The 25708-nt window shown below is 45.7% G+C and overlaps 1 protein-coding gene across 1 annotated transcript in view; it reads right to left on the bottom strand.

Moving 5' to 3' along the window:
- Positions 1 to 24699, bottom strand: part of LOC141117601 (protein S100-A6-like) — a 44835-nt gene extending 20136 nt beyond the window's left edge. Inside the window, exons 1-2 of the mRNA XM_073610532.1 lie at positions 24622 to 24699; positions 24471 to 24548 (exon numbers count right to left, since the gene is read on the bottom strand). Of these exons, the coding sequence (XP_073466633.1) occupies positions 24471 to 24548; positions 24622 to 24624 (81 nt within the window). The 5' untranslated portion in view covers positions 24625 to 24699. The remainder of the gene's footprint in view (positions 1 to 24470; positions 24549 to 24621) is intronic.
- Between the last annotated feature and the right edge of the window lie 1009 nt (positions 24700 to 25708).

The raw sequence follows: 25708 nt of genomic DNA, 5'->3' as shown, positions 1-25708 counted from the left end.
TACTGAGGGAGGGGTGTCTATACTTAGTGGAGAGGGGGTATGTACTGAGGGAGGGGGGTCTATACTTAGTGGAGAGGGGGGCACGTACTGAGGGAGGGGTGTCTATACTTAGTGGAGAGGGGGGTACATACTGAGGGAGGGGTGTCTATACTTAGTGGAGAGGGGGGTACGTACTGAGGGAGGGGTGTCTATACTTAGTGGAGAGGGGGGTACGTACTGAGGGAGGGGTGTCTATACTTAGTGGAGAGGGGGTATGTACTGAGGGAGGGGGGTCTATACTTAGTAGGGAGGGAGGTCTATACTTAGTGGAGAGGGGGGTACGTACTGAGGGAGGGGTGTCTATACTTAGTGGAGAGGGGGGTACGTACTGAGGGAGGGGTGTCTATACTTAGTGGAGAGGGGGTATGTACTGAGGGAGGGGGGTCTATACTTAGTGGAGAGGGGGGCACGTACTGAGGGAGGGGTGTCTATACTTAGTGGAGAGGGGGGTACATACTGAGGGAGGGGTGTCTATACTTAGTGGAGAGGGGGGTACGTACTGAGGGAGGGGTGTCTATACTTAGTGGAGAGGGGGGTACGTACTGAGGGAGGGGTGTCTATACTTAGTGGAGAGGGGGTATGTACTGAGGGAGGGGGGTCTATACTTAGTGGAGAGGGGGGCACGTACTGAGGGAGGGGTGTCTATACTTAGTGGAGAGGGGGTATGTACTGAGGGAGGGGTGTCTATACTTAGTGGAGAGGGGGTATGTACTGAGGGAGGGGGGTCTATACTTAGTGGAGAGGGGGGTACGTACTGAGGGAGGGGTGTCTATACTTAGTGGAGAGGGGGTATGTACTGAGGGAGGGGGGTCTATACTTAGTGGAGAGGGGGGCACGTACTGAGGGAGGGGGGTCTATACTTAGTGGAGAGGGGGGTACGTACTGAGGGGGGGTGTCTATACTTAGTGGAGAGGCGGGTACGTACTGAGGGAGGGGTGTCTATACTTGGTGGAAAGGGGGGTACGTACTGAGGGAGGGGGATCTATACTTAGTGGAGAGGGGGGTCCGTACTGAGGGAGGGGGGTCTATACTTAGTGGAGAGGCGGGTACGTACTGAGGGAGGGGTGTCTATACTTGGTGGAGAGGGGGGTACGTACTGAGGGAGGGGGATCTATACTTAGTGGAGAGGGGGGTCCATACTGAGGGAGGGGGGTCTATACTTAGTGGAGAGGGGGGTACGTACTGAGGGAGGGGGGTCTATACTTAGTGGAGAGGGGGGTACGTACTGAGGGAGGGGGGTCCTTACTTAGTGGAGAGGGGGGTACGTACTGAGGGAGGGGGGTCTATACTTGGTGGAGAGGGGGGTACGTACTGAGGGAGGGGGATCTATACTTAGTGGAGAGGGGGTCCGTACTGAGGGAGGGGGGTCTATACTTAGTGGAGAGGGGGTCCGTACTGAGGGAGGGGAGTCTATACTTGGTGGAGAGGGGGGGTCCGTACTGAGGGAGGGGGATCTATACTTAGTGGAGAGGGGGGTACGTACTGTGGGAGGGGGGTCTATACTTGGTGGAGAGGGGGGGGTCCTTACTGAGGGAGGGGGATCTATACTTAGTGGAGAGGGGGGCACGTACTGAGGGAGGGGTGTCTATACTTAGTGGAGAGGGGGTATGTACTGAGGGAGGGGTGTCTATACTTAGTGGAGAGGGGGTATGTACTGAGGGAGGGGGGTCTATACTTAGTGGAGAGGGGGGTACGTACTGAGGGAGGGGTGTCTATACTTAGTGGAGAGGGGGTATGTACTGAGGGAGGGGGGTCTATACTTAGTGGAGAGGGGGGCACGTACTGAGGGAGGGGGGTCTATACTTAGTGGAGAGGGGGGTACGTACTGAGGGGGGGGTGTCTATACTTAGTGGAGAGGCGGGTACGTACTGAGGGAGGGGTGTCTATACTTGGTGGAAAGGGGGGTACGTACTGAGGGAGGGGGATCTATACTTAGTGGAGAGGGGGGTCCGTACTGAGGGAGGGGGGTCTATACTTAGTGGAGAGGCGGGTACGTACTGAGGGAGGGGTGTCTATACTTGGTGGAGAGGGGGGTACGTACTGAGGGAGGGGGATCTATACTTAGTGGAGAGGGGGGTCCATACTGAGGGAGGGGGGTCTATACTTAGTGGAGAGGGGGGTACGTACTGAGGGAGGGGGGTCTATACTTAGTGGAGAGGGGGGGTACGTACTGAGGGAGGGGGGAGGGGGGTCCTTACTTAGTGGAGAGGGGGGTACGTACTGAGGGAGGGGGGTCTATACTTGGTGGAGAGGGGGGTACGTACTGAGGGAGGGGGATCTATACTTAGTGGAGAGGGGGTCCGTACTGAGGGAGGGGGGTCTATACTTAGTGGAGAGGGGGTCCGTACTGAGGGAGGGGAGTCTATACTTGGTGGAGAGGGGGGGTCCGTACTGAGGGAGGGGGATCTATACTTAGTGGAGAGGGGGGTACGTACTGTGGGAGGGGGGTCTATACTTGGTGGAGAGGGGGGGGTCCTTACTGAGGGAGGGGGATCTATACTTAGTGGAGAGGGGGGTCCGTACTTAGGGAGGGGGTCTATACTTAGTGGAGAGGTGGATCCGTACTGAGGGAGGGGTTTCTATACTTAGTGGAAAGGGGGGTATGTACTGAGGGAGGGGGTCTATACTTAATGTAATAATAAAAATACATTTCAAGCATGGTGTTGGGATGGGGGTCTATACTTAGTAGGGAGGGGGGTCTATACTTAGTGGAGAGGGGGGTACGTACTGAGGGAGGGGGGTCTATAATTAGTGGAGAGGAGGGTCTGTACTGAGGGAGGGGGGTCTATACTTAGTGGAGAGGGGGGTACGTACTGAGGCAGGGGTATCTATACTTAGTGGAGAGGGGGTACGTACTGAGGGAGGGGGGTCTATACTTAGTGGAGAGGGGGGTACATACTGAGGGAGGGGTGTCTATACTTAGTGGAGAGGGGGGTACGTACTGAGGGAGGGGTGTCTATACTTAGTGGAGAGGGGGGTACGTACTGAGGGAGGGGTGTCTATACTTAGTGGAGAGGGGGTATGTACTGAGGGAGGGGGGTCTATACTTAGTGGAGAGGGGGGTACGTACTGAGGGAGGGGTGTCTATACTTAGTGGAGAGGGGAGGTACGTACTGAGGGAGGGGTGTCTATACTTAGTGGAGAGGGGGGTACGTACTGAGGGAGGGGTGTCTATACTTAGTGGAGAGGGGAGGTACGTACTGAGGGAGGGGTGTCTATACTTAGTGGAGAGGGGGGTACGTACTGAGGGAGGGGTGTCTATACTTAGTGGAGAGGGGGGTACGTACTGAGGGAGGGGTGTCTATACTTAGTGGAGAGGGGGGTACGTACTGAGGGAGGGGGTCTATACTTAATGTAATAATAAAAATACATTTCAAGCATGGTGTTGGGATGGGGGTCTATACTTAGTGGAGAGGGGGGTACGTACTGAGGGAGGGGTGTCTATACTTAGTGGAGAGGGGGGTACGTACTGAGGGAGGGGTGTCTATACTTAGTGGAGAGGGGGTATGTACTGAGGGAGGGGGGTCTATACTTAGTGGAGAGGGGGGCACGTACTGAGGGAGGGGTGTCTATACTTAGTGGAGAGGGGGTATGTACTGAGGGAGGGGGGTCTATACTTAGTGGAGAGGGGAGGTACGTACTGAGGGAGGGGTGTCTATACTTAGTGGAGAGGGGGTATGTACTGAGGGAGGGGGGTCTATACTTAGTGGAGAGGGGAGGTACGTACTGAGGGAGGGGTGTCTATACTTAGTGGAGAGGGGGGTACGTACTGAGGGAGGGGGTCTATACTTAATGTAATAATAAAAATACATTTCAAGCATGGTGTTGGGATGGGGGTCTATACTTAGTAGGGAGGGGGGTCTATACTTAGTGGAGAGGGGGGCACGTACTGAGGGAGGGGGATCTATACTTAGTGGAGAGGGGGGTACGTACTGAGGGAGGGGTGTCTATACTTAGTGGAGAGGGGGGTACGTACTGAGGGAGGGGTGTCTATACTTAGTGGAGAGGGGGTATGTACTGAGGGAGGGGGGTCTATACTTAGTGGAGAGGGGGGCACGTACTGAGGGAGGGGTGTCTATACTTAGTGGAGAGGGGGGTACATACTGAGGGAGGGGTGTCTATACTTAGTGGAGAGGGGGGTACGTACTGAGGGAGGGGTGTCTATACTTAGTGGAGAGGGGGGTACGTACTGAGGGAGGGGGGTCTATACTTAGTGGAGAGGGGGGTACGTACTGAGGGAGGGGGGTCTATACTTAGTGGAGAGGGGGGTACGTACTGAGGGAGGGGTGTCTATACTTAGTGGAGAGGGGGTATGTACTGAGGGAGGGGGGTCTATACTTAGTGGAGAGGGGGTATGTACTGAGGGAGGGGGGTCTATACTTAGTGGAGAGGGGGGTACGTACTGAGGGAGGGGTGTCTATACTTAGTGGAGAGGGGGGTACGTACTGAGGGAGGGGTGTCTATACTTAGTGGAGAGGGGGTACGTACTGAGGGAGGGGTGTCTATACTTAGTGGAGAGGGGGTACGTACTGAGGGAGGGGTGTCTATACTTAGTGGAGAGGGGGGTACGTACTGAGGGAGGGGTGTCTATACTTAGTGGAGAGGGGGTATGTACTGAGGGAGGGGGGTCTATACTTAGTGGAGAGGGGGGCACGTACTGAGGGAGGGGGGTCTATACTTAGTGGAGAGGGGGGTACGTACTGAGGGAGGGGTGTCTATACTTAGTGGAGAGGGGGTACGTACTGAGGGAGGGGTGTCTATACTTAGTGGAGAGGGGGGTACGTACTGAGGGAGGGGTGTCTATACTTAGTGGAGAGGGGGTATGTACTGAGGGAGGGGGGTCTATACTTAGTGGAGAGGGGGGCACGTACTGAGGGAGGGGGGTCTATACTTAGTGGAGAGGGGGGTACGTACTGAGGGAGGGGGGTCTATACTTAATGTAATAATAAAAATACATTTCAAGCATGGTGTTGGGATGATATAAGTGCTAAAACCAGCCATTCACCCGACAAATCACTCGCCGACGAAATGCCGTCAACCAGGAGACTACGTTCAACACAAAGCTCCCCGATCTCACTACCAGCCGGACTCCTCTTCATCAATTGTTATTTTAGCCCTCCAAGTATCATAAAACACAAAAGCCATGGAGCTTCCTCTGCTCTGCTTGGCCCTGGCACAAAGTCTGGGGGGGTGTCAGGTACAAAGTCTGGGGGGGTGTCAGGCACAAAGTCTGGGGGGGTGTCAGGCACAAAGTCTGGGGGGGTGTCAGGCACAAAGTCTGGGGGGGTGTGAGGCACAAAGTCTGGGGGGGTGTCAGGCATCAGGTCCGCCCATCTGCTGCTTTGTGTTGCCAAATAAAATGTAATGAATATCTTATTGTTTGATTTTAGTGACTTTGGTTCCGCCTTGTCCTCTCTCTGCTGTCTATAGGTGGGCGTTTCTCTCCGGTTGCTCCGCCTCCTCTGCAGCAGCCAGGGGGCGGCTAACATTTTTCTAATTGTGTCCATCCAGTCTTGTGATTTACACTGCGTGCTGCGTAGCTGAAGGGGGAGGGAGTGACACCACTATCTGCAGCTCTGAGACTCCCTGTGAGATTTGGATTCCTGTAACACTCCCCATTGCCCATCACACTGCCCCCAGCACCTGAAACATGTTAGCTTGTCAGCATTATGCAATGATTCTGTAGATTTCAAGCTTCACTATTTACTGCAGACTCAGATCCTTCTGTGAGATCTTCACCCGATCGTCTGGAATGGTTTATCTCATTCGACAGTCAATAAACAACAATATTTGTTCAGCCAATCACAGGTCACTGAGATCAGACTAGCATACGATGAGCTCTGATTGGCTGCCTGAGCTGCATTCTTACTAAAGATTTCAATATTCAAAGCTCTCCGGCGGATGTGTCGTGTTCTGTAAATAGCGGAAGGGACGCCGACCCCCAATTATTATCTCATGTCTCCTATGTGCCTATGAAAGGACACCACGGGGGTGGGGAGGGGGAGGGGATAACATGAGTGGAGGGCGGAGATCCCTATATATGGATTTTGTTACATCTTTAATCTGCATCTGTGCAAAATTGTATTATTATTGTTTTATTATCAATATTTGTATTATTATTAATATTGTAATATTTTGTATTATTGTATTGTTGTTGATTTTATCATGTTAATATTAATAGCATCATTATTTATATTATGTTTAATATTATATAATTGTTATTAACATTATTATTGTTTTTTTATTATTATTATTATCAATATTTTTATTCAGTTTTTTTTATTATTATTGTATTATCGTTGTTATAATATTTTTGTATTATATTATATTATATAATAGTTTTTAAATTTTTTTTTTATTATTATCAATAGTTGTATTAGTAATATTGTATTTTTTTAATTATTGTATTACCATTGTTGCTGTAGTATTGTGTTTTAATATTAATAGCATTATTATCAATATTTTTTATTATATAATTATTTTTTATTGTTTTTATTGTTATCAATATTTTTATGAATTTTGTAGTATTTTTATGATTGTATTATCGTTGTTATTATTTTTTTATATGATATAATTGTTGTTTTTATCATTATCAATATTTTTATTAGTAACATTGTATTTTATTTTATTATTGTATTATCATAGCTGTATTTTTATTATGCTATAATATTAATATCATTGTCAATATTTTTAATATTATATAATTAATATTATCATTATTGATATTATTAAAATCATTTTTAATTCTTTTTGTAGTATTTCTTATTATTGCATTATTGTAAATATTATTTTTAATATTATATAATTATTTTTTTATTAACATTATTATCAATATTTTTTTTTTTTTTTTTATTATTGTTGTACTATTTTATTATGTTGTAATAATATCATCATTATCAATATTTTTGATATTATATAATTGTTGTTTTTATTATCCATATTTTTATTATTGTATTATCGTTATTATTATTATATTATGTTGTAATATTATCATTATTATCAATATTATTTTTAATATTATATAATTGCTGTTGTGGGTTGGTTTGTTTGTTTGTTTAATTTTTATAATTTATCTATATTTTTTATTTATATATTTTTTTCATTATATTTTTGTTATCTTATTATTTTATTATGTTTTAATATTATCGATATTATATAATATTATTGTTATTATCATTATTAATATTTTTTATTATTAATATTGTAGTTTTTTTAATTATTATTTTGTATTGTCCTTGTTAATAAAATCATTTATTATTATGTTGTAATATTAATATCATTATCAATATTAGTTTAAATATTTTATTGTTATTATTTTTCTATTTGCTCGGCTGGCAAGAAATTGGCTTCTACAGGGTGTAATATTCATGGCGTCATAAATGTAAACTATGTCTACCTCTGACTAGGGATGAGCCGAACACCCCCCTGTTCGGTTCGCACCAGAACATGCGAACAGGCAAAAAATTCGTTCGAACACGCGAACACCGTTAAAGTCTATGGGACACGAACATGAAAAATCAAAAGTGCTACTTTTAAAGGCTAATATGCAAGTTATTGTCGTAAAAAGTGTTTGGGGACCCGTGTCCTGCCCCAGGGGACATGGATCAATGCAAAAAAAAGTTTTAAAAACAATAAAAGTGTAATATCCCTTTAAATTTCGTACCTGGGTGGTGTCTATAGTGTGCCTGTAAAGGGGTGCATGTTTCCTGTGTTTAGAACAGTCTGACAGCAAAATGACATTTCAAAGGAAAAAAAGTCATTTAAAACTACTCACGGCTATTAATGAATTGCTGGTCCGACAATACACATAGAAGTTCAATGATAAAAACGGCATGGGAATTCCCCACAGGGGAACCCCAAACCAAAATTTATAAAAAAATAACGTGGGGGGTCCGCCTAAATTCCATACCTGGCCCTTCAGGTCTGGTATGGATATTAAGGGGAACCCCACCAAAATTAAAAAAAAAAATGGAGTGGGGTCCCCCCAAAAATCCATACCAGACCCTTATCCGAACACGCAACCTGGCAGGCCGCAGGAAAAGGGGGGACGAGAGAGCGCTCCCCCCTCCTTAACTGTACCAGGCCACATGCCCTCAACATTGGGAGGGTGCTTTGGAGTAGCCCCCCAAAACACCTTATCCCCATGTTGATGAGAACAAGGGCCTCATCCCCACAACCGGTGGTTGTGGGGGTCTGCGGGCGGGGGGCTTATCGGAATCTGGAAGCCCCCTTTAACAAGGGGACCCCAAGATCCTGGCCCTCCCCCCCGTGTGAAATGGTAAGGGGGTACAAAAGTACCCCTAACATTTCACAAAAAAATGTCAAAAATGTTAAAAATGACAAGAGACTGTTTTTGACAATTCCTTTATTTAAATGCTTCTTCTTTCTTCTTTCTTCTGTCTTCTATCTTCCTTCGGTTTCTTCTTCCATCTTCTTCTTCTGGTTCTTCTTGTTCTTCTGGTTCTTCATCCGATCTTCTCATCCGGCATCTTCCTCAGCGGCGCCTTCTTCACTTCATCTTCTTTCCTCGGGCCGCTCCGCATCCACGATTGGACGGGAGGCTCCCGCTGTGTGACACTTCTCCTCTTCTGACGGTTCTTAAATAACGGAGGGCGGGTGATCCCGCCCCCCCTCTGATGCACGGGGACTTTCCTGTGGCATTCCCCGTGACATCAGAAGGGGGTGGGGTCACCCGCCCTCCGTTATTTAAGAACTGTCAGAAGAGAAGCGTCACACAGTGGGATCCTCCCGTCCAAACGTGGATGCGGAGCGGCCCAAGGAAAGAAGATGAAGTGAAGAAGGCGCAGCTGAGGAAGATGCCGGATGAGAAGAGCAGATGAAGAACCAGAAGAACAAGAAGAACCAGAAGAAGAAGATGGAGGAAGAAACAGAAGGAAGATAGAAGAAAGAAGATAGAAGAAAGAAGAAGCATTTAAATTAAGGAATTGTCAAAAACTGTCTCTTGTAATTTTTAAAATTTTTGACAGTTTTTTGTAAAATGGTAGTGGTACTTTTGTACCCCCTTACCATTTCACACAGGGGGGGCGGGATCTGGGGGCCCCCTTGTTAAAGGGGGCTTCCAGATTCCGATAAGCCCCCCCGCCCGCAGACCCCCACAACCACCGGCCAAGGGTTGTGGGGATGAGGCCCCTGTCCTCATCAACATGGGGATAACGTGCTTTGGGGGGCTACCCCAAAGCACCCTCCCAATGTTGAGGGCATGTGGCCTGGTACAGTTCAGGAGGGGGGGCGCTCTCTCGTCCCCCCTCTTTTCCTGCAGCCTGCCAGGTTCCGTGCTCGGATAAGGGTCTGGTATGGATTTTTGGGAGGAATTGTCAAAAACTGTCTCTTGTCATTTTTAACATTTTTTTGTGAAATGGTAGGGGTACTTTTGTACCCCCTTACCAATTCAGCCGGTGTGGTACCTGTTATAATTTGATGCCCAATATATACCCAGACAGGACAGCGCCACACCCAGGGGAGCCACCTGATGAGAGATGAGCCAAGGATTTGGGGAGGAGGTATCGCCCTTCCTCCTCCTCCTCTCCTCATTGGCTCCCCTCTCCTCACAAACTCTCCGAAATATTAGTAAAACTATTCAGGTTGTGGTCCCTTAGGGGAAGAATTTGTGGGTAGTGTTGAGTACTCAGGGGTTCTCATCCATGTAGGTTTGGAGGTTCTGGGGTAGTCCAGGTGGAAAGGAGAGGACTGGTTTTCATTTGGCATCTGGCTGAGAGAGATTGAGCCGGGTGAGCTTAGGACTAAGCCATGGTTGGTGGGCTGCAAAAAAAACCTCCTTGGAATCCCTGAAGCCAACGGGGAAACCCCAAAACCCCAGGAGGGGCCAGTATGGTGACGGTGAACCTTTGGCTTGTTCTACAATTTTGAAGCAGGGTTATCGACTATCTCGTGTTTTCTATTTGCTGAAGATTGTAGTGATATAGTATAGTAGGTAGATAATTAATTAGTAGTTATTATAATGATGATGTAAGTAATCTTTCCACAGCAACCCAATTCTTCCAGAGAGATGCACTTTATTGAATTCCAACACAGAACAAAGTCTTGCAACAGATGATAAAATCCAATAGAGTAAATATGACAATGTTAGTAAATATCCGAGCCTTCAGAGTCCCATGTTTCCTAGACCTGTGCCTTCATAATCACAGACCCCCAGTGAATAGACTGAACGCCATGTTATATTCACTATACACTGAATGGCTGAGCAATTTGATTGGCCGTTTCCATTTAGGCCTTTGATCTGCTTCTGTCTTTCAGAGTGACAGACAATGACCCCTCGCCGTAAACAGCTGTCCTCATAAACTGCCCTAATTTGTATTCTTGTATATTAACATCAATGAGTATTTATGTAATTAGATTAACAGATACCAATGTGGCCTGCCTAGAATGGACTTGTCCTAGAATGCCAATGACGTCACTCCCCACACGTCGCTCTAATGAAAATCCATTGAACAGCTGATGACTCCAGGAGAGGCCGGCTGTACAAGACAAGTCCGCCCCCCTGATCACATCATTGACATTATCCCCTCTGTTTAATTAACCTTTTCAGATGTGGGTCTCTTAGAATGTTTCCTCCAATTGGCTCTTCAACCTGTCCCTCAGGGTGGCTCATAGTATCCCCATTGGAGTACTTCTATCGTAAGTGGAGGGGAATTTGTTTTTTTCTCTTTTGTCCTGCTTATTTTCTATTTTGGGCCCTTTAGTCCCCCTTACCTACCTCCGTCCCCCTTATCTGTGGGGGGTGTATAGGGGGTTTGTCTTCATTGTACAATTTTTTGTCCTCTTTTTGATTATGGATCCGATTACAACTTCTACCATATCATTCGTTGAAAGGTAGTCTCATCATTAGTTCATATTTCTCCTTCTAGACGCTCCCTGTTGCGATCTTGGGTTTCTCCAAACTACTTTGATGCCTTAATTGGATTATAATATCTGGGGGCTCCTTTGCATGTTTAAAGGCCAATACAGACTATATGGATGTCGGATCTTGCACGGTAACTTTGTTTGGCACGTAAGATTTGGCATATCCCTGGGAGGACCATACAAACCTGTCAGTCCTGTAAAGCATTTGAATTGTTGTTTGTAAAAAAAATGTTTTGTACTGATATTATATTTTTGCAATTCTAGAAATGGCAAATTGTCCCTGATGAAAACTATAATTTTTCATATCCTCGAAACGCCTCAGACTGTAATTGCCATAACTGCTAATTACCATAAATGATTTTGTTATTACTTTTTTGTATGATATATGTTTTTTTGTTGTGATCAATCTTTTTTTAAAAAATTTGTACTTTAAATAAATTCTACTTTTAACATATTTTTCTAATAAGAATTTCCTTCAAATTCATTTTTAACTGCCTTTAAAATCCCATCACTGAGGTTCAGCCTTTTTCTACATATTCAGGGATGTTGGCAATTTTTTTGCATCATTATTTGGTAGTCACTTTTTCTCAATAGTTCGTTCCTTTCTCCCAGTTGGTTCCATTACCCCCCACTCCCCTGCATGGATCACACAGCAAACAGTCTTGAACAAAAAGAACGTTAACTTTATTCTTTCCCATAGCACGTTGCAGAAAGAATGTAAAACAAAGTCTTTTAGAAATATGACCTGCCTTAATCATCTGGTTCCTGTAATGGACTGCACATCTTCTCCCTCCTGTTTACCACTACTTCCCAACCGACACAGAATCTTCAACTTAAGTCCCAAGAACAGTCCCCGGACCGGCACCCTCAGCCTATGAAGATAACTGTTTCTCTGGCCATGCTCTCACGTGTACATTGAAGTGACCATCCATGATTACCATGTGGGATCTTCTACCAGCTCTTTTCCTCTGTTGGGGGTAGCAGCCTCTCTTTTTTAAATGTAAAGGTTCCCACAGTAGTTTCCTTCATCCTTCCCCCTCTAAGGCAGATTTCTTTCTCCAAAAGGGGAGAGTTCTTTAACTGTATCACCGACTACATTCCGCACTCCTTTGCTGTGCTCTTCCCATCAGCAAGCACGAAGCCCCCAGGAAGCATGTGACCCACAGTTATATAGGCCTCTTAGCCCCTGCCCATACCAATTAATGATAGGCTAAGGGTGACCTATACCACTAACTACATCCTGTGATAGAACAACCTGTCCTCCAGCACCTCTCACTGGTCAGACTAGGCGTCACTTTACCAGAATGCAGGTGGTCACACCCCCCCATCCTACACTATCATTCCTCCCCAATAAATCAAACCCAGCCAGACTAATACCAAACAGGGTATTGCCTGAAATTTACACTAAGTCTAAATCACAATTCTAATCTTTTTGCCTCTATACACCACCACTAGGGATGAGCTGAACACCCCCTGGTTCGGTTCGCACCAGAACTTGCGAACAGACCAAAACTTCGCAGGAGCGTTAGAACCCTATTGAAGTCTAATGGGACTCGAACTTTCAAAATCAAAAGTGCTCATTTTAAAGGCTAATTTGCATGGTATTGTCCTAAAAAGTTTGGGGACCTGGGTCCTACCCCAGGGGACATGTATCAATGCAAAAAAAAGTTTTAAAAACGGCCGTTTTTTTGGGAGCAGTGATTTTAATAATGCTTAAAGTGAAATAATAAAAGTGTAATATTCCTTTAAATTTCATACCTGGGGGGTGTCTATAGTATGCCTGTAAAGGGGCGCATGTTTCCTGTGTTTAGAACAGTCTAACAGCAAAATAATATTTCAAAGGAAAAAAAGTCATGGATTTTAAGGGGAACCCCGCGTCAAAATGAAAAAAAAAAAATTGGCTTGGGGTCCCCCCAAAAATCCATACCAGACCCTTATCTGAGCACGCAACCTGGCAGGCAGCAGGAAAAGAGGGGGGGACGAGAGAGCACCCCCACTCCTGAACCATACCAGGCCACAAGCCCTCAACATTGGGAGGGTGCTTTGGGGTAGCCCTCCAAAGCACCTTGTCCCCATGTTGATGAGGACAAGGGCCTCATCCCCACAACCCTTGGCTGGTGGTTGTGGGGGTCTGCGGGCAGGGGCTTATCAAAATTTGGAAGCCCCCTTTAACAAGGGGACCCCCAGATCCTGGCCCCCTGTGTGAAATGGTAAGGGGGTACAAAAGTACCCCTACCATTTCTCAAAAAAAGGTGACGCCGCCCCCCTCTGACACACGGGGTCTTGACGTCAGAGGGGGTCACCTGTTACGTAATGGGTGACCCCGCCCCCTCTGACGTCACGGGGAATGCCACAGGGAAGTCCCCGTCAAGTCCCCATGTGTCAGAGGGGGGGGCGGGGTCACCGGGTGGCCCCGCCCTCCGCTATTTAAGAACCGTCAGAAGACGAGAAGCGTCACACAGCAGGAGCCTCCCATCATGGATGCGGAGAGGCCCGAGAAGAAGAAGAAGGGAAGAAGACGCCGCGGAGGAAGATGCCAGATGAGAACACCCGAGCAAGAAGCAGAGGATCGGAGGAAGAAGAAGATGGAGGAAGAAACCGAAGGAAGATAGAAGAAAGAGGATAGAAGAAAGAAGAAGCATTTAAATAAAGGAATTGTCAAAAACTGTCTCTTGTAATTTTTAACATTTTTGACAGTTTTTTTGTGAAATGGTAGCGGTACTTTTGTACCCCCTTACCATTTCACACAGGGGGGGCGGGATCTGGGGGCCCCCTTGTTAAAGGGGGCTTCCAGATTCCGATAAGCCCCCCGCCCGCAGACCCCCACAACCACCGGCCAAGGGTTGTGGGGATGAGGCCCCTGTCCTCATCAACATGGGGACAACGTGCTTTGGGGGGCTACCCCAAAGCACCCTCCCAATTTTGAGGGCATGTGGTCTGGTATGGTTCAGGAGGGGGGGTGCTCTCTCGTCCCCCCTCTTTTCCTGCGGCCTGCCAGGTTCCGTTCTCGGATAAGGGTCTGGTATGGATTTTTGGGGGGACCCCACCCCAATTTTTTAAAATTTTGGCCGGGGTTCCCCTTAAAATCCATACCAGACCTGAAGGGCCTGGTATGGAATTTAGGGGGACCCCCACGCCAGTTTTTTTAAAATTTTGGTTCGGGGTTCCTCTGTTGGGAAATCCCATGCAGTTTTTATCAATTAACTTTATGTGTATTGTCGGACCGGCAATTCATTAATAGCCGCGAGTAGTTTTAAATGACTTTTTTTCCTTTGAAATGTCATTTTGCTGTCAGACTGTTCTAAACATGGGAAACATGCACCCCTTTACAGGCATACTATAGACACCCCCCAGGTATGAAATTTAAAGGAATATTACACTTTTAATGTTTCACTTTAAGCATTATTAAAATCACAGCTGTTTTTAAAACTTTTTTTGGCATTGATCCATGTCCCCTGGGGCAGGACCCAGGTCCCCAAACACTTTTTATGACAATACCATGCATATAAGCCTTTAAAATTAGCACTTTTGATTTCTCCCATAGACTTTTAAAGGGTGTTCCACGGCTTTCAAATTTGCTGCGAACACCCCAAATTGTTTGACTCGAACTCGAAGCTCATCCCTAACCACCACAATGGATTTGAAATGAAACTAACAAGATGTGCTTTAACTGCAGACTTTCAGCTTTAATTTGAGGGTATTTACATCCTAATCAGGTGAACGGTGTAGGAATTACAAGTTTGTATTTGTGCCTCCCACTTTTTAAGGTGCAAAAAGTAATAGGACAATTGGCTGCTCAGCTGTTCCATGGCCAGGTGTGTGTTATTCCCTCATTATCCCATTTACAAGGAGCAGATAAAAGGTCCAGAGTTCATTTCAAGTGTGCTATTTGCATTTGGAATCTGTTGCTGTCAACTCTCAATATGAGATGCAAACAGCTGTCACTATCAGTGAAGCAAGCCATCATTAGGCTGAAAAAACAAAACAAACCCATCAGAGAGATAGCAAAAACATTAGGTGTGGCCAAACCAACTGTTTGGAACATCCTTAAAAAGAAAGAACGCACTGGTGAGTTCAACAACACCAAAAGACCCGGAAGTCCATGGAAAACAAATGTGGTGGATGACCGAAGAATTTTTTCCTTGGTGAAGAAAACACCCTTCGCAACAGTTGGCCAGATCAAGAACACTCTCCAGGAGGTAGGTGTATGTGTGTCAAAGTCAACAATCAAGAGAAGACTTCACCAGAGTGAATACAGAGGGTTCACCACAAGATGTAAACCATTGGTGAGCCTCAAAAACAGTAAGGCCAGATTAGAGTTTGCCAAACAACATCTAAAAAAGCCTTCACAGTTCTGGAACAACATCCTATGGACAGATGAGACCAAGATCAACTTATACCAGAGTGATGGGAAGAGAAGAATATGGAGAAGGAAAGGAACTGCACATGATCCAAAGCATACCACCTCATCAGTGAAGCATGGTGGTGGTAGTGTCATGGCGTGGGCATGTATGGCTGCCAATGGAACTGGTTCTCTTGTATTTATTGATGATGTGACTGTGGACAAAATCAGCAGGATGAATTTTGAAGTGTTTTGGCCAATATTATCTGCTCATATTCCGCAAAATGCTTCAGAACTCATTGGACGGCGCTTCACAGTGCAGATGGACAATGACCCGAAGCATACTGCGAAAGCAACCAAAGAGTTTTTTAAGGGAAAGAAGTGGAATGTTATGCAATGGCCAAATCAATCACCTGACCTGAATCCGATTGAGCATGCATTTCACTTGCTGAAGACAAAACTGAAGGGAAAATGCCCCAAGAACAAGCAGGAACTGAAGACAGTTGCAGTAGAAGCCTGGCAGAGCATGACCAGGGAAGATACCCAGCGTCTGGCGATGTCTATGCGTTCCAGACTTCAGGCTGTAATTGACTGCAAAGGACTTGCAACCAAGTATTAAAAAGTGAAAGTTTGATGGATGATTGTTAATCTGTCCCATTACTTTAGGTCCCTTAAAAAGTGGGAGGGACATATACAAACTGTTGTAATTCCAACACCGTTCACCTGATTTGGATGAAAACACACTCAAATTAAAGTTGAAAGTCTGCAGTTAAAGCACATCTTGTTTGTTTCATTTCAAATCCATTGTGGTGGTGTATAGAGCCAAAAAAAAAATTAGAATTGTGTCCATGTCCCAATATTTATGGACCTGACTATATATATATATATATATATATATATATATATATATATATATATATATGGATGAGCCGAACACCCCCCGGTTCGGTTAGCACCAGAACCTGCTAACGGACCGAAAATTCACGCGAACGTTAGAACCCCATTGACGTCTATGGGATTTGAACGTTCAAAATCAAAAGTGCTAATTTTAAAGGCTAATTTGCATGGTATTGTCCTAAAAAGGGTTTGGGGACCCGGGTCCTACCCCAGGGGACATGTATCAATGCAAAAAAAACTTTTAAAAACGGACGTTTTTTCGGGAACAGTGATTTTAATGATGCTTAAAGTTAAAAAAAAAGTGAAATATTCCTTTAAATATCGTACCTGGGGGGTGTCTATAGTATGCCTGTAAAGTGGTGCGTGTTTCCCGTGTTTAGAACAGTCCCTGCACAAAATGTCATTTTTAAAGGAAAAAAAGTCATTTAAAACTGTTTGCGGCTTTAATGTAATGTGGGGTCCTGGCAATATGGATGAAAATCAGTGAGACAAACAGCATGGGTACCCCCCAGTCCATTACGAGGCCCTTTGGGTCTTGTATGGATATTAAGGGGAACCCCGCACCTAAATTAAAAAAAGGAAAGGTGTGGGGCCACCAAGCCCTATATACTCTGAACAGCAGTATACAGGCGGTGCAAACAAGACAGGGACTGTAGGTTTGTTGTTAAGTAGAATCTGTTTGTAATTTTGAACTGGTACATTTTTAGCGTGTTTAGTTCCAGCCAAACAATCTATTTTAAGCTTTTTGGAAAACATAGGGAAGGGTTATCACCCCTGTGACATTTGTTTTGCTGTCTGTGCTCCTCTTCAGAAGATTTCACCTCATTTTTTGTCCCAATGACAAATGTTTTTTGAAAATTTGGGGTTTTTTGTGAAACAAGGATTGGTGATAAAGCATCAGTGGAAAGGAGAAACGTTTTTCCCATATTAACTCTTACAGGAGAGCATTTCCCTTCTTATGAGGTAGATTTCATCTCACTTCCTATAGTCTCCTTCCGTTTGCAAGTAGGAGTCGTTTGTAAGTTGGATGTTTGAAAGTAGGGTCCTGCCCTATATACTCAGCAGAAATTTGGGCCTTAGGTGTTGTTGTGGCCACAACACTGTAAGCCCTCACAGGGCCCTGCTGTGAAATATTAGATCAAGAATTGTAATTACATGCCCCTGTTGAACAGGGGCTGAAAAATTGGGCCTTAGGCACTGGTGCTGGTGCCACAACACTGCAACCCCTCACAGATACTCTAGTTGAAATGCAGAAACGAGCCCTGCTGCAAAGTATTGCATCAAAAATTGTAATTACACTCCCCTGTTAAACAGAGGCTGAAAAATTGAGCCTTAGGCACTGGTGGTGGCGCCCAGAACCAAAAATGTTCTTACAAGCTATCAGCATGATCATTGAGGAGGAAGAGGATAATTACTCAGGATAGTCACTCAGCATCAGCATAGGCAGTCTTTGAAGGGATCTGAGATTTAAAAAAAAATTATTCGGTTACATCAGCATCAGGTGCTTGGAAGCTGGTGGTGATCCAAGACTGATTCATTTTTATGAAGGTCAGTCGATCAACTGAGTCGGTGGACAGTGGCACCCTGTGATCGGTTACAAAGCCTCCAGCAGCACTGAATGTGCGTTCTGAAAGAACGCTGGATGCAGGACAGGCCAGTAGCTCAATTGTATACTGTGCAAGCTCTGGCCAGTGATCCATCCTCAAGACCCAGTAACCCAGAGGATTTTCGGTGGGAAAGGTGTCCAAGTCAGATCTTACCCCTAGGTATTCCTGCATCATGTAAAACAGACGCTGGCGATGGTTGCTGGAACCGATCATACCTTGGGGCTGCGGACCAAAAAATTGTCTGAACGCATCGGTCAGACGGCCACCTTCTCCACCGCTCTTTCTTTGACTGACCGAAGCCTCAGCAACACGTTGTCCAGAAACAGGAGTTTGTAACCTCCCAGTCTCTGGGAACGCGTTGCACAGACCTTTCTGCAAGGCATCCTGAAGATGTTTCATACTCTGCTCCCTCTGCGATGGCAAGATAAGGTCCGCAACCTTACCCTTGTAACGTGGATCAAGGAGGGTTGCCAGCCAGTATTGGTCCTTCTCCTTGATACCACGAATACGAGGATCCTTCTGCAGGCTTTGCAGGATCAGGGAGGCCATGCAGCGTAGGTTTGCTGAGGCAGTCGGTCCGGAGTCCTCTGGGTCATTAAGGATGACATGGTCCGCAGCCACCTCCTCCCAGTCATGTACAAGTTCATGTGTTTCTTGGGACTGATCCCTTAAAGACTGCTGCTGATGCTGAGTGCCAGGCTCCACCTCCATACTGACACAATCCTCCTCCTCGTCCTCGTCCTCTTCCTGTGTGATCGACGGGCACGCAGGAACACTGTCTGGATGAAGGGGGCCTTGAGAGCTAAGGAAGTCCTCCTTTTCCTGCCTCTGTTCTGCCTCAAGTGCCCTGTCCATTATTCCACGCAGTGTGTGCTCCAACAGGTGGACAAGGGGGACAGTGTCACTGATGCATGCACTGTCACTGCTCACCATCCTCGTGGCCTCCTCAAATGGTGACAGGAGAGTGTATGCATCCCTGATCATGGCCCACTGGCGTGGGGAAAAAAACCAAGCTCCCCTGACCCTGTCCTGATGCCATAGTCGCACAGGTACTCATTGATGGCCCTCTGCTGCATGTGCAGCCGCTGCAGCATGGCCAATGTTGAGTTCCACCTGGTGGGCATGTCACAGATTAGGCGGTTCTTGGGCAGGTTAAACTCCTTTTGGAGCTCTGCCAGCCGAGCACTGGCATTATATGACCGGCGGAAATGCACACAGACTTTCCTGGCCTGCCTCAGGACATCCTGTAAGCCCGGGTACCTGCCCAAGAACCGCTGCACCACCAAGTTACGGACGTGAGCCAAACAGGGCACATGGGTCATTTGTCCATGTCGGAGGGCAGAGAGGAGGTTGGTGCCGTTGTCGCAAACCACCATTCCTGCCTTAAGTTGGCGTGGCGTCAACCACCTCTGAACCTGCCCCTGCAGAGCTGATAGAACCTCTGCCCCAGTGTGGCTCCTGTCCCCCAAGCACACCAGCTCAAGCACCGCATGGCATCTTTTGGCCTGCATACTTGCGTAGCCCCTTGAACGGCTACGGAGCACCGCTGGTTCTGAGGACAAAGCACAGGAAGAGGCCATGGAGGAAGAAGAAGAGGAGGGGTGGAGGAGAGAGGTGTGTCACAATCATTAGTAGTGGCATTTTGGAGGCGTGGTGGCGGAACAACCTCCAACACTACTGCACCTTGTCCTGCATCCTTCCCAGCTGCCAGCAGAGTCACCCAATGCGCAGTGAAACTTAGCTAACGTCCCTGTCCATGCCTGCTGGACCATGAATCAACAGTAATATGCACCTTACCGCTGACCGCCCTGTCCAGCGAGGCCAAGACATTGCCTTCCACATGCCGGTAGAGAGCCGGAATCGCCTTCTGTGAGAAAAAGTGGCGTTTGGGAACCTGCCACTGAGGAACCGCACATTCCACAAACTCACGGAAGGGGACAGAGTCTACCAACTGAAAAGGCAGCAGTTGAAGTGCTAGCAATTTTGCCAAGCTAGCATTCAACCGCTGGGCATGTGGATGGCTGGGAGTGAACTTGTTTCGGTGGTGCAGCAGCTGCGGCAGGGAAATTTGCCTGGTACAATCTGACGTCGGTGTACCGAAAGCAGATTGCCCACAAGTACTTGGCTGTGACACACCTAATTCTACACCTTCATTCCTCTCAGTGCAGGTCTCAGAGAGGACTGAAGGTATAGTGGGGTTGGAGATCTCAGCTGATGAGGAGCAAGGAGAGGTCCTGTTTGTTCTTTGGTGTGGGTCTTTTAAATATGTTTGCCAACGAACTGTATGGCAGGTCAACATATGTCTGGTCAAGCATGTGGTGCCCAAGCGGGAGATGTTTTGGCCACGCGAGATAGGCTTGAGACATATGTTGCAAATAGCAACGGTGCGATCTGATGCACTCGTCTCAAAAAAGGTCCACACCAAAGAACTTTTTTAATAATGCGCAGAGTCTGCAGCGCCCTGCACATGTGGAGCTTTGGGGTGTGATGCAGTCAGTGTGCTGCCCTTAGGCTGGCCCCTGGAGGGCATCCTGCCTCGTTGGTGATTTGCCACCTCCTCCTCCTCCTCTCTCCTATCAGGCACCCACATTGAGTCAGTGACCTCATCATCCCCTCCCTCCTCATCACTGGAGCAAACCTGGCAGTATGCTGCAGCAGGGGGAGCATGACTGCCAGATTGCTGTCCTTCTTGGGCACCCACTCTGTCCGTGCTTACGTTACTGCCTTCATCTAGCTCAGTATCATCATCAGAGCCTTCCAAATGCTGGGCATCCTCCTAGAGCATGTACTCAACACTGTGGTCAACCAGTTCGAGGGACTCCTCAGGAGGACATGGTGGGGCTAGGGAAGGAGTCACTGATGACATTGAACTGAGGGAAGAGGCCGCTGCTTTGCCAGACAAAGTAATCTGAGCATGGGTGAGAGAGGATGAGGAGGATGAGGACGGCTTGGTCATCCACTCGACCAAGTCTTCCGCATGTTGCGGCTCAACACGGCCAGCTGCCGAAACAAAGGCCAAGCGTGTCCCATGGCCACGTGCTGATGAGGATGCACCGTCTCCATGACCAGCACTCTTGCCTCTAGACACAGAGCCTGCTTGCCCTCTTTTATTGGCTTGTGACTGTCTGCCTCTCCTTGTTGGCCTTCCAGACATACTAATGGCCTGTAGCTGCACTAAGCTGGGATATATATATATATATATATATATATATATATATATATATATATACTGATACTGCAGCTAGCGAAATCAACTGCCTGCCTGTAGTATGAGAATACCACCAACCTTCTACAGGTAGCTTTAACTGAACACTGTGCAGAGCTCGCAAAAAACTAACTTGTAGCTTATTTAGCTGCTTGCAGTAGTGATAGGATCAGGAAAACACCACCAACCTTCTACAGGTAGCTTTAGCTGAACACTGTGCAGAGTTCGCAAAAAAATAACTTGTAGTTTTAGCTGAACACTGTGAGCAGGACGCACTACACTAACTTGTAGCTTTAGCTGAACACTGTGCAGAGGTCTCACTACACTAACTTGTAGTTTTAGCTGAATACTGTGAGCAGGACGCACTACACTAACTTGCAGTTTTAGCTGAACACTGTGTGGAGGACGCACTACACTAACTTGTAGCTTTAGCTGAACACTGTGCAGAGGTCTCACTACACTAACTTGTAGCTTTAGCTGAACACTGTGCAGAGGTCTCACTACACTAACTTGTAGTTTTAGCTGAACACTGTGAGGAGGATGCACTACACTAACTTGTAGCTTTAGCTGAACACTGTGCAGAGATCGCATTACACTAACTTGTAGTTTTAGCTGAACACTGTGAGCAGGACACACTACAATAACTTGTAGCTTTAGCTGAACACTGTGCAGAGGTCTCACTACACTTACTTGTAGTTTTAGCTGAACACTGTGAGCAGGACGCACTACACTAACTTGTAGCTTTAGCTGAACACTGTGAGGAGGACGCACTACACTAACTTGTAGCTTTAGCTGAACACTGTGCACTACACTAACTTGTAGTTTTAGCTGAACACTGTGCAGAGGTCACACTAAATTAACTTGTAGCTTTAACTGAACACTGTGAGGAGGACGCACTACACTAACTGTAAATAGTCTAGCTGCCTGACTGTGGTACTAATAGGATCAAAAGAACTCCAGCAATTTTCTTCAGGTAGCTGTAAATACTGTAACAAGACAAGCCTGCCTGTCAGTAGGAAGATAACAGGAACGGATCTAGCTAAACTGAATACAGTGTATATATGTATATATATATATATATATATATATATATACAACACCTGGGATGCATATATATACACAATACACTATAAGTGCAGCTAACTCACTGACTGTCCTGCCTAATCTAGCTAACTCAAATGAAATTACACTGTCTGTCTCTCTCTATCTAAGCACGCCGGAACACACTACACAGGGCCGCCGTGCAGGCGGCCTTATATAGTGTGGGGTGTGTTCTAAACCCCCTGAGCCATAATTGGCCAAAGCCACCCTGGCTTTGGCCAATTACAGCTCTCTCTACCGACGGCGCTGTGATTGACCAAGCATGCGGGTCATAGTGCATGCTTGGCCAATCATCAGCCAGCAATGCACTGCGATGCCGCAGTGAATTATGGGCCGTGACGCACCACACGAATTTGGCGCGAACAGCCCATAACATTCGCAATTCGAACAGCGAAGCTCATCCATATATATATATATATATATATATATATATATATATATATATATACTGTATATACTCGAGTATAAGCTATCCCGAATATAAGCCGAGGCACCTCATTTTACCACAAAAAACTGGGAAAAAATATTGACTCGAGTATAAGCCTAGGGTGAGAAATGCTCAGCTACTGTAATTGGAAAAGAGGGTCAACAATGCCCATTTTCAGCCTCACTGTGCCCATTTGCAGCCATAGGTCCCCCAACTTCAAACTCGGTAGTTTAGGGTTCCTAGATTCCCCCTATCTGCAGCCAAAATTTGGGGTCTCTGGACCCAGAGGGTCCCAAAATGACATTGCTGCAGATGGACACAGTTGACCGAATTTGGGGCCCCATATCTCAGGGCCACTTGGTGCTAGGAACCCCAAATTAAGCTGGGGTTGCTAGCACCAAGTGGCCCCGAGATACGGGGCCCCAAATTTGGTTCGGAAAATGTCAAACACTTTTCAGCAGCAGAGAATGACATTTTCCGAACCGACTTTGGGGCCCTGTATTTCAGGCCACTTGGGGCTAGGAACCCCAGCTTTGAATATGTTGTAGTGCTAGTTCCACTGGGTTTGCACACCAAATGTGGGGTTCCTAGCACCAAGTGACCCCGAAATACAGGGCCCCAAAGTTGGTTTGGAAAATGTCATTCTCTGCTGCAGGAAAGTGCTTGACTCAAGTATAAGCCGAGGGAGGAATTTTCAGCACAAAAAAAATGTGCTGAAAAACTCGGCTTATACTCGAGTATATACGGTGTATATATAGATATACAGCTATATATCTAGATATATATATATATATATATATATCTAGATATATATATATATGTATCTAGATATATATATATCTAGATCGATCTATCTATCTATCTATCTATCTATCTATCTATCTATCTATCTATCTATCTATCTATCTATCTATCTATCTATCATGTATCTATCTATCTATCTATCTATCTATCTATCTATCTATCTATCTATCTATCTATCTATCTATCTATCTATCTATCTATCTATAGATATAGATAGATATCTATATATAGATATATCTATATATCTATCTATCTATAGATAGATAGATATATAGATATATCTATATCTATATATCTATATATATATATATAGATATATATATATATATATATCTATATATATATTTACATACATATATATACATATACAAAACACACTACATATATCCCCACTTGGATCGGTTCGAATCAGAATCGATTCAGAACCAAACTGCTCAGACATCCCTGGCTCTTAAGATTGAAGCCATCTCTATGCTTTCCTTATTTTTCTGGATTGTTCTTAGTTTTCTTCTACCACAACAATATAAACCAAACAAAAAACATATTAATATAAATTGAATAAACACAAAAATCATGGACAGAGTTCTCAATATCGGCTGAGTAAAAGTGTTATTGGGTATGCTCCACCAAGGCTCCTAAAATTCTTTAGCACTTTGTATATATATGTGTGTATGTATTTTATATATGGTGTTATATGTATATATATATATATATATATATATATATATATATATATATATATATATATATATATATATATATATATGTGTGCATTTTATATATGGTGTTATATGTAGGCATTCTAGGACAAGTCCATTCTAGGCAGGCCACATTGGTATCTGTTAATCTAATTACACAAATACTTGTTGATGTTAATATACAAGAATACAAATTAGGGCAGTTTATGACGACAGCTGTTTACGGCGAGGGGTCATTGTCTGTCACTCTGACTATACTATATCACTACAACGAGGAGAGGTAGATACTCCCCCTGGTAGTGAGCAGAGGTAGGTCCTCATCCTTGTAATGAGGAAAGGTAGGTACTCCCCCTGGTAACGAGGAAATGTAGGTACTCCCCCTGTATAATGAGGAGAGGTAGGTACTCCCCCTGTATAATGAGGAAAGGTAGGCAGTCCCCTTGTACAATGAGGAAAGGTAGGTACTCACCTTGGTGCTGTAGGCAGAGAAGAGACTCAGAAAGATCAGAAGACAGAACATTTTGTTGGTGGGTTTGAGGATTGCAGTCTGGGGAGAAGAGAACACAATGATGATGGGTGAGGACGGGTAATATAAACTCTCTATAGGTAATATAACTTACCATGGTGATCGATGTGACGGCACACACTATGCTGGGTACAGGTGTGAGGAGACTTTTATATGAAGTGAAATCTGGTCAGACCCTCCTCTCCCCACCCCCTTTATGTGTATTATATTCCTTGTGTGGACACACCCAGCTCTGTACTGATACCTCTATACAGGTGATCCACACTCCAATGACTTGTCCTGCGACTTGGGACTGCAAAGTCACATGATAAGTCATTCCCCATGATTTCCAATGACAACCATTCATATTAGTACGACTTCAAGTCATGCCGACTTCAAAGTAGTCCCTGCACTACTTTGGTCAGACTTTAATGCGAGTTACACAGGCATTCCCTAAAACCTCGGCCACAAAATTGCATGACTTTGGAGTCACGGTAGTATGAAAGGGGCCTAACTAGCTTGCTAAAACATTCTTCTCACCACTGAGCCCAGCTCTATCTCCACAGGAAGGAACCTTTTATAGTGTGGGGTGAGACTATGAGCACTGAGCCATGATTGGGCAAAGTCATAACTTTGCCCAATCAGAGCTCTCACAGTGCTCTTTGCCCTGACTGGGCAAAGCCTTGCACCTGACCGCTGGTCAGGTGAATTTCTTCAGCCAATCAGCTGCTAAAAACACACTGTGCGGCACGCAAGTGCATTGTGGGGCGCTCGGTGGGAGAACATGCAAACACCCGAAAGGGCGATGTTTGGGGCTGAACTGATGCTTGACCCGAACAGCTCATCTAAACACCATGATCTACAGAACAAGCAGGAGAATAAGAGGACTTGGTTGGGGTCAATTGACTCCCAGTTGGCTTATGTTCCAGTGTTGGTGTCTTTTCTTTTGCCGGCAGCCACATCTGGGTTTTACCTGGAGTGTGGTGGCTGCATCATATGACACATCACGGGTGGAGTTGCCACCTCATCCCTTTAAACCCAAACACCTTTGAATCACACAGGTTCTGAGGCTAATTAAATGAAGATAAGGCACCAAGTGAGTTTAATTACCACCTTAATCAGCCACAGAACCTGTAATTAATATGTGTTCGGGTTTAAAAGGATGAGGTGGCAACCATAATCACGGGACTGCATCCTCTATT

Source organism: Aquarana catesbeiana, linkage group LG13, assembly GCF_042186555.1.
Source record: "Aquarana catesbeiana isolate 2022-GZ linkage group LG13, ASM4218655v1, whole genome shotgun sequence".
Taxonomy (NCBI): Eukaryota; Metazoa; Chordata; class Amphibia; order Anura; family Ranidae; genus Aquarana; species Aquarana catesbeiana.
Note: the sequence above shows the minus strand (reverse complement) of the source record. Positions and strands in the feature narration are given on the sequence as shown.